Below are 15135 nucleotides of genomic sequence, written 5' to 3' on the forward strand. Positions count from 1 at the left end.
GTCTCGCCCGAGGACCCCCTCAAGCAATGGACACACCTTCAGCTCGCCCGAGGCCCAGTCTTCGCCAAGAAGCAACCTTGGCCAAATCACCACAACGACCGACCGTATCGCAGGAGCATTTAATGCAAAGGTAGCCTGACACCTTATCCTGACGCGCGTCTCTCAGTCGACTGAGCCGAAGTGACCGCAGTCACTTCGCCGCTCCACTGACCAGCCTGACAAAAGGACAGCGCCGCCCGCGCCGCTCCGACTGCTGTGCCACTCGATAGAGTGAGGCTGACAGCGGCCAAGTCCGGCCTCAGGCGCCATAGGAAGCTCCGCCTCGCCCGACCCAGGGCTCGGACTCGGGCTCGGCCCCGGAAGACGACGAACTCCGCCTCGCCCGACCCAGGGTTCGGACTCGGGCTCGGCCCCGGAAGACGACGAACTCCGCCTCGCCCGACCCAGGGCTCGGACTCGGGCTCAGCCCCGGAAGACGACGAACTCCGCCTCGCCCGACCCTAGGGCTCGGACTCAGCCCTGGCCTCAGCCGACGGTCTCCGCCTCGCCCGACCCAGGGGCTCGGACTCGACCTCGGCCTCGAAAGACAGACTCGACCTCGACCTCCGAGGAGCCCCCACCTCGCCCAACCCAGGGCTCGGACCGACCACGTCACAGGAGGCGCCATCATTACCCTACCCCAAGCTAACGCAGGCTACGGGGAACAAGACCGGCGTCCCATCTGGCTCGCCATGGTAAACAAGTAATGATGGCGCCCCGCATGCTCCATGACGACGGCGGCTCTCAGCCCCCTTACGAAAGCAAGGAGACGTCAGCGAGGACTCGACAACCCCGACAGCTGTCCTTCCGCCAGGCTCCAGCGCTCCTCCGACGGCCACGACACCACACGAACAGGGTGCCAAAACCTCTCCGGCTGCCACGACGATATTTACTTAGGGCACTAGCTCTTCTCTGTTAGACACGTTAGCACACTTCTACACCTCCCATTGTACATCTGGACCCTCTCCTTACGTCTATAAAAGGAAGGTCCAGGGCCCTCTTACAGGAGGTTGGCCGCGCGGGGAACGGGACGGCGCGCATAAGCCTCTCACTCTCTCCCACGCGGACGCCTGTAACCCCCTACTGCAAGCGCACCCGACCTGGGCGCGGGACAAACACGAAGGCCGCGGGTTTCCCCTTTTACGCCTGTCTCCCTCCGGCTCTTTTTTCCCCCTTCGCGCTCCGTCTCGCGCCGACCCATCTGGGCTGGGGCACGCGACGACCATTTACTCGTCGGTCCAGGGACCCCCCGGGGTCGAAACGCCGACAAATATCAGTTGATATGTTTTTGGAAGAGAATTGCAATTTGCAATGGTCATTGGTATATTTTAGTAGAGAATTGCAATGGGTTATTATTCATTCTCCATCTTTCATTCAGTAACAGCATAATACATGTGTGTTAAGTTTATATATGAGACTAAGGCGAAAAACAGAAGTCTTCCAAAGATACTATACAGATAGTAATCTTCAGCGCACCATAAAACAAGTTGTCATTCATGTTCACATACTAGCAGATCTTTCATTCAGTTCCAACATAATGCATGCAGCGAAGTGAAAATAACAAATAAAAGAAGATGTTAAAATAAAAGCACATGCAATTTACTTCTGCTATCTCATCCCAAATTTCATCTGTTGTGTCAATTATCGATGCATGATTGTTCGAAGAAAACCTCTTCGATTTCGAATGGACTTTATTACTTTCTAGTTAGAGATGTAAATGGTGTGGATATTATGTTGCATATTCCATCGAGACAGTGCTTGATTTGATGTGGACTCGTGGTCGTGGAGGAACTCAAAAGCAGACTACACGCCATTGAGTAGCGCAAGAACAAGGCGGTGTTCACACCTGACGGGGCCATCTACGACAACCAGGGACGCCGTCGAGACAGTGCTTGATTTAATGGCGGAGGAAGAATTGGATGTCTCGACTCAAGATCAATGAACATGGAGAAGGGTCTGGTGCCAACAAGAAGCGCAACCGCCCACGGCGTGGCCAAGGCGATGGAAGGTAGGAGGCGGTCGTGTCGGTGGCGTTAAGGTGGCGTCTAACTCATGTCTCAACTGTGGTAAGAAAGGCCATTGGTCCAGAGATTGCTGCAGCAAGGAGCAAGTGAACGTTGAGTGCTCCGGTCCAAGCATGAGGACATATTATGCATCTTGTTGAGAACTACGTTACCACGGACCACCAGATCCGCTCCCTTCCCTCCCGTAGCAGTAGAGGCGCAAGAAGATGTAGAGAACCCGTCTCCCTTCCCATAAGCACGACAAAGAAAACACACGAGACACTGGATATAGGGTTGGGCCTCTGGCCTCTTTCTGATCTCTATTCCATATGAGGGGTACATGTTCTATATATAGAGACGCGATAGCCCTCAGGGCTATATTCGGTATTTGCCCACATAACCCTTCATTAGGGTTTCTCAACACTCCCCCTTGGGCGAATACCGCGACCAACACATGCCTCGTTAAAACTCCAAAAAAACCCAGTGGGAAAAATATGGAGAAAGAGTGCATGGTGATACAAATTGTATTTGCACTTTGTTGCCTCGTTAAAAACCTCATGTGAGAAACTTCAAGAAAACTCACCAAGGGAAAAAGAGTACAACAACTGTCATCGGGACAGATTTCGATCCTCTGGGATCTAGATTCTACCGAATCTTCTACAAAGGCTAACTTTAGAAATGTGCTCCCCCTGATCCTTGCAAAACTGTATCAATATGGCAAAATATTTTCTTCTGGAAGTATATGCACATATAGATTTAGCAAACAGATTGCATATCCTTGCAAAGATTATTTCAGGAACTTCACCTCAACTCACTTCTAGGATACATGAGGTAAGTGCACGTATCAACATAAATAAGCCACTTCAACTAGTGGTGTTCGATCGACCAGATCTACATATTTGATAGAAACTTCCATAAAGGTTCACATATTGATCATCAAGCTGACGCCTTTAGGGCATAGAATATGACATTTATTGTCACACGATTGTGATCAATATAAGCATTCGCTCCCCTGACGATGACATATATCAAAGTCGTTATCCCTCATAACTCAAGCATATTCTTCAAGATATATATCTCATTGTTCATCTGGAATAACGAGAATGGATGAGGTTGGGGTGCTATCATTTTCTATCTTACACCACAATTTATACATAGTTGTGCAAAGCAAATAACATGTCCTTCAATAGGACTTAGGGGATAATATAGTTGCAATAGTACATATTCTAAATATGACACATCGCTCGAGGCGTTCATCCATTGCAACATCTATGATGGTGTCACAAAAGTCCATCTAAGATTGTAATCCATCAGGGATTTTTCATCGATCAGATACATCATTATAGTCTGTCATTCTGGCATAATGGGGATGTTTTGCCAGTAACACCTAAACCTTATAGGTTTCTGCCATCAGGGCTTTAGAGGATACCGTAATTCCACATCTAGTGGAAATTACCATGAGTAAAACTCATGGAATGCACATGTGCTTATTTGGTGAACTTCAAGTCCTTTGGTACCTCATCTTATTTCTTTTCGGGTCTGTATGGGTCTTTATCCCTTTATAGGGATTATCAAACTTTGGTGTTCAACACAGACTTTGTTTCTTCTGGATAGGTTCCATCTGGGAACGATAGTCTCAACTAGGAGATATGCTCCCTACATAGAAGAGTGATCATTCATCAGGAATGTATTATTCGGTATGAGATTTATATGTTGCATATTTATAATTCAAAGATATGAGTCCTCCTAGGATCTCATGACGGATCTTCAGAATCCTATTAACTGCATATTTTAATTCATGCCATTTGCCAGATATATTACATAGCGGAACAGTGTTTATTCAACACATACGTGGGATGGGTCTCTCACAAGACCACTTGAACCATCGCATTCACCACACATTATTTCAATAGTGCCCATAAATGTCCGAACTTCAAGCTCGCGACTTTCATTTTGCGATTATTGGTTCAGCCTCGATTGCATTTATCAATGACCCGATAAGAGAGCTTAAAGCACTCATGCCTAGGACTTTGTTTTGGATCCATTTGCAATCTAGAGGGGCAAGATAGGTGTCGACATATTTGTCTCCCACATTTAATAATGATCTTCGTTATTTCCCAAAACGAAAGATTCATTGTTCCATATTCCCAGCACAATGATATTGCGCGCATTGCTAGGAATTTCATCATCAAGATGAACCTCTTAGTGAGGCAAATCACCATCAGGGTGAATTAATCGGAGGAGAGTTATCACAGACCACGTGAATCTGCAATCAGAACATATGCGTTGACTAAGGCTGATGGATCATATTCGCAGGCGTCCCCGAGAATAGATCAAATACCAATAAGTCAAATGTGGATATGATATTAATCCCGGGTATATCCACATCTACATCAAGTAGAAGCATTCAAACCAATATGGTTACTCCTCAACGATTTCTGGCAAACTCCATATACACAGGAGTACACACCGAACGACAGGTTCAGTTTGGCTTTTGTGCGTTTAATAGAATATTGAGGCATTACACTATATGGGCATTCCTCCCCCTAATGCCAAGATGTTCTAAAAGCATACAGATAAAATCCCCAACCACAATCATCCAGTTGTGGGCAATGTATGCTATTGTGGTGATTTATTTGGGAAATCTTACGCACATTACAGATAGGGGTTTTATGCAGTGAGCTTTGGACTTAGATTAATGTAGTGGCATGAATACTACATATTTGTCCTTCAACATGAAGGGTTAGTCTCAACATCCAGCGAGACACGCAACAACAAGTTGCTTCGTGGTGACAATTCTGCAAACTTATTGTTAATATTACCAAGTGCACAGTCAATCATTAAGATTTAGACTGAGATGCACAACACTATTTTATCCATAAGGCTTCTTCAGGAGCTCATGAATACCATTCATCATTTGGAGCCATTAGTTGACTTCAGATCAACAAGTAAAATGACCATCAGGGTCTAACGCTCACAAAGACATTCACTGGTTGCATTGTGCTTTGAGCACATAAGAAAATGTGTGCACATATAATGGTAGTAAAGTGCACGACATCAGGTCAATGCTGCCAAGCAGAGATTTTTATGTGCAGAAATGTATAGTCCAGCTCGTTTTATCATTGCCCATGGTTTACCCAATTACTCATACCGCTATGAAATTGGGTATCGATTTATGCAACATTTTTAGGTATAATAATTTTGAGAGAGAACTTATAACAATAATTAATTATTTGTGGTGATGCCAGCAAGGCAAACATTTCTCCTCATATTATATACCAAATTGTTCTATATAGCATTATTTTGATCTCTTCATTGTTCAGCAAAAAGAGAAGCTTTGGAATAGAACAGACAAGGCCAATAATTCCTTTTATCTGGGAAAAATCATCTGATTCATAAGCTTTCGACAAAGCAAATGGAGATAACTGCTTGGCAAGAGCAAAACAAGACTAGTATCCGCCTAGGATCCGTCTTCAACAAAAGATAGTACTACTCTCATACGAAGAAATCTTGAGGAGTAGAGAGGGTACAACAGTACTCTACAAGATCTTCATATTTCTATCACAAATTATCATCACTAGTAGTCTAGTGGTCAAGACATATGACTCTTCTGGCTCCGAGGACCAATGACATGTTAATGTCTAATTTAGCTTCAAGCTCTGTTGTGATGTGGGATTTCATAGTTATTTGTCTACTCTTCGCACTTCTGGTAGATCGGAGGTAGATAATGGTAAGCATGCCAAAGGGTGGAATTCAGTGTAGTTCGGCTACATAAACCCCAGGTATATGTCCATTCAGGACCGACCTTTACCATTTAGCTTACAGTGTATACCAAACTTGTCAAAGGACTATCCCAAGTCAATTCAGTGACTATAAGTATTTACAATTCCGAGAGATGTATGCGGCACAAGCATAGAGGTCCTAGATAGAACGAGTAAAGTGGTTCGACGGGAACACACTATGGTTTTCACACCAACATAGTGAAAAGTTTCTCAGAATAACCTCTTGGTATACTCGCAACTTCGTGTTGCTAGCGGTTACATGTCCTTTTTATCTCATAGTTTGCTTCATGTCATCCAGCGACAAAGAGAGCAATGTGCTAACATCTGGTTGAGCAATGCATGACTGAGATTTCTGATCTTAAATCATTTGGTAAGGTCTTTTGCTTACTAATATAATCCCAATTTGTGATATCTTCTATGCCAAAAAGGCTTTCATGCATAATATTATATATATTCGGGTTACTTCGGGTAAAACTTTATGCATGAGGAGAGAGGAGAGAATTAACTTATCCATGTTCTGTTGTATTTCAATTTAATTTCCCAGATTATTCAAGCACTATAGAGCTTGATATAGTTGTTATGGCCAATTGGCAATATAAATAAATATATGATGCCACACAACACAAGCAAATAAAATATAGAGCTAAACAAAATTGTTTACGAAGGTTGCGCATAATGTGACTTTAGGGGCTTGAACAACCCACCACAATCCACGCGAGTACAAGATCTAGCGTATCTAGCGTCAACGCGTGTGCGGCCATCAGGGCTAGTATAGGAAGCCTTCGTAATATGCGCAACAGGCACAATTATGGCTCGGTAATTGGGGTACACGATAAAACCACATAACATGCGCAACAGGCGCAATCGTGGCTCGCGGCAGAGAGACAGTGCCTACAGGGCATGCAAAAAATACGCGACTCAGCGATGGTGGTCTGACTCAACGGGAGCGATCCGATTAAGCGAGAGCGCGACATAGCAATCACCTGACGCAGCCAAGTTCGTACGACACAAATACTGCATCGTGTTGCCAGAGCGCAGCCAATAGCCAATGTCTTAACTCAGCCAATTAATAATGTAACCTGATCGGCACATCTGTGTACCCACTATACAATTTAATCGCTCGACGTGAGTCCAAATTCCAAAAGCTCAACATAATATAAATATTTAGAGCGATTTGAGTATGCCTTATATAGACTTTACATGCATTTTAATAATTTTCTGCTATAATAAATAAAAGCAGAAAAATAAACACCAAAATTATTGCATGAGCATAACACATCAGCATTTTCCATATTTAAACATGCATTTCTCTACTAATTATTTACTGCAGGAAATAATTAATTAAAGTAGAAATTGTAACATAAAACATGCTTTATTCTTTTTGTTATTTACAATAGAAAATATATAGAATAAATAATATAGAGCATGTATACAAATTTATATAAATTCACCAAGAATTTTATTTATATAAATAATTAAATTGAGATTAACGACCATTTCGAAAATAAAACCAAGAAAGGCCAAAGAGGAGTCGTTGCTTCCTGTGCATGAGCAAGACCCATGGCCGCTCCCTTTTTTCTGTTGACCGTCCATGCATGCACGATGCCCAACGTCACACGGTTTTTCTGTTTCGTTGCCTCAACGGCCGGCTCGGTAGTCAATCCCGCATTGAAGTTTGAAATGCGGACGTTACGGACGGACGGGCCTGCCGGGAAACCGTCCAGATCTTCGGGAATAATTAGGCTGGGAATGGGTCCTCCTGTTCTAGCGGGCTCTGGCACCACCGCCACAGCCGACCATCATGATTCATGTCGCGGTGTTGGGTCTCGTATTACCCTTGCTGCTTGCGCGACGCGGCCCCACTGTAGGCACAGGCGTGGCTTCTGGCGTCGGCACAGCTCCGGTGCGGCGTGGACGCTTCCAGCGTGGCACATGCTCGAGCGCTGGCGTAGTCTCATCGTAAGCAGAGGCATGACATTGGAGTAGACCAGCTCCAGCAAGGCACCGATGCGAGTGCTTCCGGCACAGACGCAGCACCATGACGGAGACAACAAGTTGGTGGCGCACAGATCACACCAACGGATCAAGAAAACATACCGCTCGATTGCGTAGAGGGAGAATCGAAGGCTGTCGCGTAGGACAGTTCGGCTAGGCCAAGGACCTGCCGGCGTGACGAAGGGTTGATGCAGATCTGATCTCGCAGCAACGTTGAGGTAGAGCGTGCTGATAACGTGTTGAGAACTACGTTACCACGGACCACCAGATCCGCTCCCTTCCCTCCCGTAGCAGTAGAGGCGCAAGAAGATGTAGAGAACCCGTCTCCCTTCCCATAAGCACGACAAAGAAAACACACGAGACACTGGATATAGGGTTGGGCCTCTGGCCTCTTTCTGATCTCTATTCCATATGAGGGGTACATGTTCTATATATAGAGACGCGATAGCCCTCAGGGCTATATTCGGTATTTGCCCACATAACCCTTCATTAGGGTTTCTCAACACATCTGAATGCGGCAAAGGTAATACCTCGTTTGGCTGAAAAGGAGGAGCACGTACGATGAGGACATCTGCGCCTGACTCGTGCAAGAAGGTTACCATGTACAAATACAACTCTAAGATTTGTTTTCAAATTTTTAATAGACTAGAAATATTTTTCATAGTTTGAAAAATCTTTCCAAACATTTTATTTTTTTAACTACAAAAGTTGAGGAATATCCCTTAAAATTCGCTTAGAAGTTAGAACCTATCTGAGAAGTAATTTAAATGGTTTTGTGACTTGAGAGGGTAAGATGTCTTATTTTGAAGTATGAAAAACAAGATCATGACATAATTTAGGGAGGTAAAAGGCATTTCCCCCCCTCTTCCTTCAGCCTTCTATGGCAGAAATGCAGAATAGCTCATGGGCCAACAAAAGCATGGAACTATGGGCTTTTCCTTTGTCGAAGTCCGAGAGTATTAAGTAGGCGGAAACGTTCAAAACGAGGCCCGTTGATGTCCGCGCAATTTTGAGTCTGCACGGGTCCAATGAGTTGAAACTACTTAGGTCAGTTCATTCTCATTGAATACTGTAACACATAAGCAAATTTAGTCAGCAAATTTGGTGATACGACAACCTATTTATTATAAAAAAGATGAAATTAGTTTTATTGGGGATGAAACTAGGTATACACCGTTAACTAGTCATGTTGTGTCTTGCATATTGTCAATGAAACCACATCAAATAAAACTGTACACTAATAGTAGGAAGTTTTATCCCTGGTTTCAGTTATTTCATACTTATGTAGCACTTAAAAAAAATATAAATATTGAAATCTTTCATCGAGAATGGCCTTAGAGCATCTCCAAGAGACTTATTATTTTTGACTCTTTATTTGACTCTTATTTGTCTCTCCGTAAATATGAAACTCTATATATAACATCCCATTCCAATAGACTCTCCAACATGCAAGTTAGCTTGACTAGAGAGAGTTGCTAGCCAAATTTGGCTAGTGAGGGAGTTAATTTAGAGAGCCGAATAACTTAGCAAGTTAAATGACTAGTCTGTTGGAGAGCTATTATGCTATTAAGTAACTAAAATTTAGTTTGACAAGCTATTTAGTTAGTTTATTTGAGATGCTATTGGTGCTTACCTACTACGTACGGGCACCTTGACCATTGCTGTGCCCGCCGACAAAGAACACAGAGACTCACCTGTCACCTCGCCCCACCATCCATTCCACCATCTGTTCTGTGCCGGAATTTTCGTTCCCAGGAATTTCCACAAGGCCAACTTCTACGCTTCCGCGTCACTCAGCCCCTAAATATCGATTTGGTTGGCTAGTTGGTACCTTTGCTGCCTGCTGCAATCAGTGATCTGTGCCGCCTGGGGTCTCGGACCATCAGATCTCCAGCTAGCTTCCTTGCTACTTACTCCCCTACCCGCTGCACCCTCGCCATGGATCCGCCGAGCTCCGATATCGTAGTCGACACTCCATACTTCCGCATCTACAGTGACCGGCGCATCGACCGCTTGGTCGGCACCGATACCGTGCCGGCGGGCTTTGATCCCACCACCGGCGTCACCTCCAAAGATGTCGTTGTAGACAGCGACGCCGGCGTCTACGTTCGCCTGTACCTCCCGGACACGGCTACGGGGTCCGATGATTCCAAGAAGCTCCCGGTGCTAGTCTACTTCCACGGCGGCGGCTTTGTCACCCACTCGGCAGCGTCTCCGCCCTATCAGTCCTTCCTCAACACCCTGGCCGCGAAGGCCGGCCTGCTCATCGTCTCCGTGAACTACCGCCTCGCGCCAGAGCACCCGCTGCCTGCAGGCTACGAGGACTCCTTCCGCGCGCTCAGGTGGGCGGCCTCTGGTAGTGGGGACCCCTGGCTGTCACATCACGGCGACCTGGCCCGCATCTTCCTGGCCGGCGACAGCGCCGGCGGGAACTTCGTCCACAACATCGCTGTGATGGCAGCCGCGTCGGAGGTGCCAGTGCGAATCAGGGGCGCGGTCCTCCTGCACGCGGGGTTCGGTGGCAGGGAGCGCATCGACGGAGAGACGCCGGAGTCTGTGGCGCTGATGGAGAAGCTGTGGGGGGTCGTGTGCCTCGCGGCGACGGACGGCCTGAACGACCCGCGGATAAATCCGTTGGCTGCCGCCGCGGCGCCGAGCCTGCGGAACCTGCCGTGTGAGAGGGTGCTCGTCTGCGCGGCAGAGTTGGACTTCCTGCGGCCGAGGAACAGGGCGTACTACGAGGCCCTCGCGGCAAGCTGGCGGAGCGGCACGGTGGAGTGGTTCGAGTCGAAGGGCAAGGAGCACGTCTTCTTCCTCTACAACCCCGGCTGCGGCGAGGCCGTGGAGCTCATGGATCGACTGGTCGCGTTCTTTGCTGGGAACTGAAATTCGTCATGTGTGGATGTGACCGCGACCACATCCACATCCAGTGCAGTGAGACGGATGGATCAAACGAAGATGCAGCTCATCGCTGAATCGAATGATTGAGCTGGGTCCAGGAAAAGAAAACTAAAAGTGACTAGAATAATTGAGATCGGAGCCTTGGATTGATCAGTTTGTGCTATCAATTTACTGCACGGGTCAGCGTCTCTTGTTTTCTTTTTCATCGAGAATAATATACTAGTAGGACCGAAACTATCTCAGCATCCGAAAGTATCAGCTTATGTCGATCCTTTCGTGTAGGCGTTTTTTTCCTTTGCATATATTATTGTATAACTCTTCTGTGTCAATACATGTCCAATTAATTTAGAGGCTCTTTGGTTTCACGGCTAAGACACCACGTCTATCTAGCTTAGTAAGTTGCCACATGTGTAGCTTGGTTAAGCAGATACACTTAAGTATGTGTTTGGTGTGCTGCCACACCTGAGGTTAGCCGTCGCGAAAGAAAGTGTGATAGGTGTTTGGTTTGTTGCCGCGCCTAAAGTTAGTCGTACAGAAAAAGTGTGGCATCTAATTGATACTTGCCTAACTTCATATATGCCATATATCAATTGATAAGCACATCAATATAATTGAACATAACAATCTCACTTCTCAGGTCCGATGGACGATCTGCTGTCCGGTTTTGTGTTTTCACTTTATTTTAAAAAAATGCCAGCCGGGTGGGCTGGCCCATGACCGACCAGCCCACCAGCCAGGCGGCCAGCTGGTGATTAGGGCAGCCACTGCCGCGCGTGCAAAGGATGAGCGAGTAAGCAGCCAGATGAAAGGGCGGCGGCGGCGCACTGCTGTGCGGCGGGTTGTTTAGGCTCGCCCGTAGATCACGCCGTCCCTGCACAACCTCTTCTAGATCGGCTCCATAACTATGGAGTTTGGCTCATTGCTCAGCATCTCGCAGAAAATAGCCAGCTCTCTGTTCTTCTTCCCCTCTCAGTTCCAGTCACGGTTTGAATCGATTCAGTCGATTCTTGGTGTTCTGGTGCTCATCTTGCTAGTGGAAGAAAGTGGAGGTGGTACTGCTTGTGCGCAGCGAGGTACTCCTGCGCTCCGTTGTCTCACCAGTGCACCTGTGTGGTGCTCTGTCTGTTCTGATTATTGTCCACCGTGGTCTGGTGTCTGGGCTCCCTGCTGCGCGGTGTTCGTCTTCTCGGGCTGGTGCCGTGGACGTCTCTGAAAGGGAATTAGGCTTACACCTATTTCCTAATTGATTTTGGTGGTTGAATTGCTCAACACAAATAATTGGACTAACTAGTCTGCTCTAGTCTATAAGTTTTACAGGTGCTAAAGGTTCACACTTAGCCAATAAAAAGACCAAGAAATGGGTTCGAACAAAGAGAGCAAGGGACAACCGAAGGCGCCCTGGTCTGGCGCACCGGACTGTCCGGTGCACCAGGGGACTCCAAGCTAAACTCCTCGCCTTCGAGAAAAACGCAGAGGCGCTCCGCTATAATTCACCGGACTGTCCGGTGCACCACCGGACATTGTCCGGTGCCCCAGGGGAGAGCGACTCTGAACTCGCCAGCTTCGGATTTCCGCTCCGCTAAAATTCACCGGACTGTCCGGTGAGCCAGCGGAGCAACGACTACTTCGCGCGCAACGGTCGACTGCAACGCATTAAATGCACGCCTGCGCGCGCAGAGGACAGAGCACCCACGGGTGGCACACCGGACAGTCTACAGGACTTGTCCGGTGCACCACCGGACAGCCAGGCGGGCCCACAAGTCAGAGCTCCAACGGTCGGAACCCAACGGCCAGGTGACGTGGCTGGCGCACCGAACAGTGTCTGGCGCACCGGACTGTCCGGTGCGCCATGCGACAGCAGCCTCCACCAAACGGCTAGTTTTGTGGTTGGGGCTATAAATACCCCAACCACCCCCACATTCAAGTCATCCAAGTTTTCCACCTTCCAACTACTTACAAGAGCTAAGCATTCAATACAAGACACACCAAAGTGATCAAATCCTCTCCCAATTCCACACAAGGCTTTAGTGATTAGTGAGAGAGATTTGTTGTGTTCTTTTGAGCTCTTGCGCTTGGATTGCTTTCTTTCTCATTCTTTCTTGAGATCAAACTCACTTGTAACTGAGGCAAGAGACACCAATCGTGTGGTGGTCCTTGTGGGAACTTTGTGTTCCAATTGATTGAGAAGAAAAGCTCACTCGGTTCGAGGGACCGTTTGAGAGAGGGAAATGGTTGAAAGAGACCCGGTCTTTGTGACCACCTCAACGGGGAGTAGGTTTGCAAGAACCGAACCTCGGTAAAACAAATCCGTGTGTCACACTCTTTATTCGCTTGCGATTTGTTTTGCGCCCTCTCTCTCGGACTCATTATTATTTCTAACGCTAACCCGGCTTGTAGTTGTGATTAAGTTTGTAAATTTCAGATTCGCCCTATTCACCCCCTCTCTAGGCGACTTTCAATTGGTATCAGAGCCCGGTGCTTCATTAGAGCCTAACCGCTCGAAGTGATGACGGGAGATCACGCCAAGAAGGAGATGGAGACCGGCGACAAGCCCACTTCAAGCCACGGGAAGGCTTCATCGGAAGAGTCCCGCAACAAAGGAAAAGGGAAGGAGAAGAAATCCTCTTCCCACAAGTCGCATCGGAGTGGCGACAAGAAAAAGAAGATGAGGAAGGTGGTCTACTACGAGACCGATACTTCATCACCTTCCACTTCCGGCTCTGACGCGCCATCTATTACTTCTAAGCGCCATGAGCGCAAGAAGTTTAGTAAGATCCCCCTACGCTATCCTTGCATTCCTAAACATGCGCCTTTACTTTCCGTCCCATTAGGCAAACCACCAACGTTTGATGGTGAAGATTATGCTAGGTGGAGTGATTTGATGCGATTTCATCTAACCTCACTCCACAAAAGTATATGGGATGTTGTTGAGTTTGGTGTACAGGTACCATCCGTAGGGGATGAAGATTATGATGAGGACGAAGTGGCCCAAATTCAACACTTCAACTCCCAAGCCTCAACTATACTCCTCGCCTCTCTAAGTCGAGAAGGGTATAATAAGGTGCAAGGGTTGAAAGGTGCTAAGGAGATTTGGGACACACTAAAGACCGCGCACGAAGGAGACGAGGTGACCAAAATCACCAAGCGGGAAACGATCGAGGGGGAGCTCGGTCGCTTTCGACTTCTCCAAGGGGAGGAGCCACAAGACATGTACAACCGGCTCAAAACCTTGGTGAACAAAGTGCGTAACCTCGGGAGCAAAAAATGGGATGACCACGAAATGGTTAAGGTTATTTTAAGATCACTTGTTTTCCTTAACCCTACTCAAGTTCAATTAATTCGTGGCAATCCTAGATATACACTAATGACTCCCGAGGAAGTAATCGGGAATTTTGTGAGCTTTGAATTAATGATCAAAGGCTCAAAGAAGATCAACGAGCTTGACGGCCCCTCCACGTCCGAAGCACAACCAATCACATTCAAGGCGACGGAAGAAAAGAAGGAGGAATCTACTCCAAGTCGAACACTCATCGACGCCTCCAAGCTCGACAACGAGGAAATGACGCTCATCATCAAGAGCTTCCGTCAAATCCTCAAGCAAAGGAGGGGGAAGGATTACAAGCCCCGCTCGAAGAAAGTGTGCTACAAATGTGGTAAGCCCGGTCATTTTATTGCAAAATGTCCTATTTCTAGTGACAGTGACAGGTGCGACGACAAGAAGGGGAGAAGAAAGGAGAAGAAGAAGTACTGCAAGAAGAAGGGCGGCGATGCCCATGTTTGCCGCGAGTGCGACTCCAACGAGAGCTCCACCGACTCCTCCTCCGACGAGGACGCCGCAAACATCGCCGTCACCAAGGGTCTTCTCTTCCCCAATGTCGGCCACAAATGCCTCATGGCAAAGTACGGTAAAAGGAAGAAGGTAAAATCAAGATCCTCCACCAAATATGAAACCTCTAGTGATGAGGATAATGCTAGTAATGAGGAGGATAACTTGCGCATTCGTTTTGCCAACTTAAACATGCAACAAAAAAAAATTAAATGAATTGATTAGTGCTATTCATGAGAAGGATGATCTCTTGGACACCCAAGAGGACTTCCTTATTAAAGAAAACAAAAAGCATATTAAGGTTAAAAATGCTTATGCTCTAGAAGTAGAAAAATGTGAAAAATTATCTAGTGAGCTAAGCACTTGCCATGAGACTATTGACAACCTTAGAAATGATAATGCAAATTTAATTGCTAAGGTTGATTTAAATGCTTGTGATGTTTCAATTCCCAATCTTAGAAATGATAATAATGATTTGCTTGCTAAGATTGAAGAATTAAACATTTCTCTTGCTAGCCTTAGGATTGAGAATGAAAAATTGCTTGCTAAGGCTAAAGAACTAGATGTTTGCAATGTTACAATTTCCGAT

General features: G+C 46.6%; 1 protein-coding gene across 1 annotated transcript; it reads left to right on the forward strand.

Moving 5' to 3' along the window:
- The first annotated feature begins 9560 nt into the window (after positions 1-9560).
- On the forward strand, positions 9561-11067 carry LOC100272258 (gibberellin receptor GID1L2). Its single transcript, NM_001146751.1, has one exon. It carries the CDS (start codon positions 9758-9760, stop codon positions 10703-10705), a length of 948 nt encoding a protein of 315 aa, NP_001140223.1. The 5' UTR covers positions 9561-9757; the 3' UTR covers positions 10706-11067.
- Positions 11068-15135: the final 4068 nt, after the last annotated feature.

Source organism: Zea mays, chromosome 7, assembly GCF_902167145.1.
Source record: "Zea mays cultivar B73 chromosome 7, Zm-B73-REFERENCE-NAM-5.0, whole genome shotgun sequence".
Lineage (NCBI taxonomy): Eukaryota > Viridiplantae > Streptophyta > Magnoliopsida > Poales > Poaceae > Zea > Zea mays.

Coding starts and splice junctions, on each gene's coding strand:
- LOC100272258 (NM_001146751.1), top strand. CDS start 9,758: ATGGATCCGCCGAGCTCCGATATCGTAGTCGACACTCCATACTTCCGC.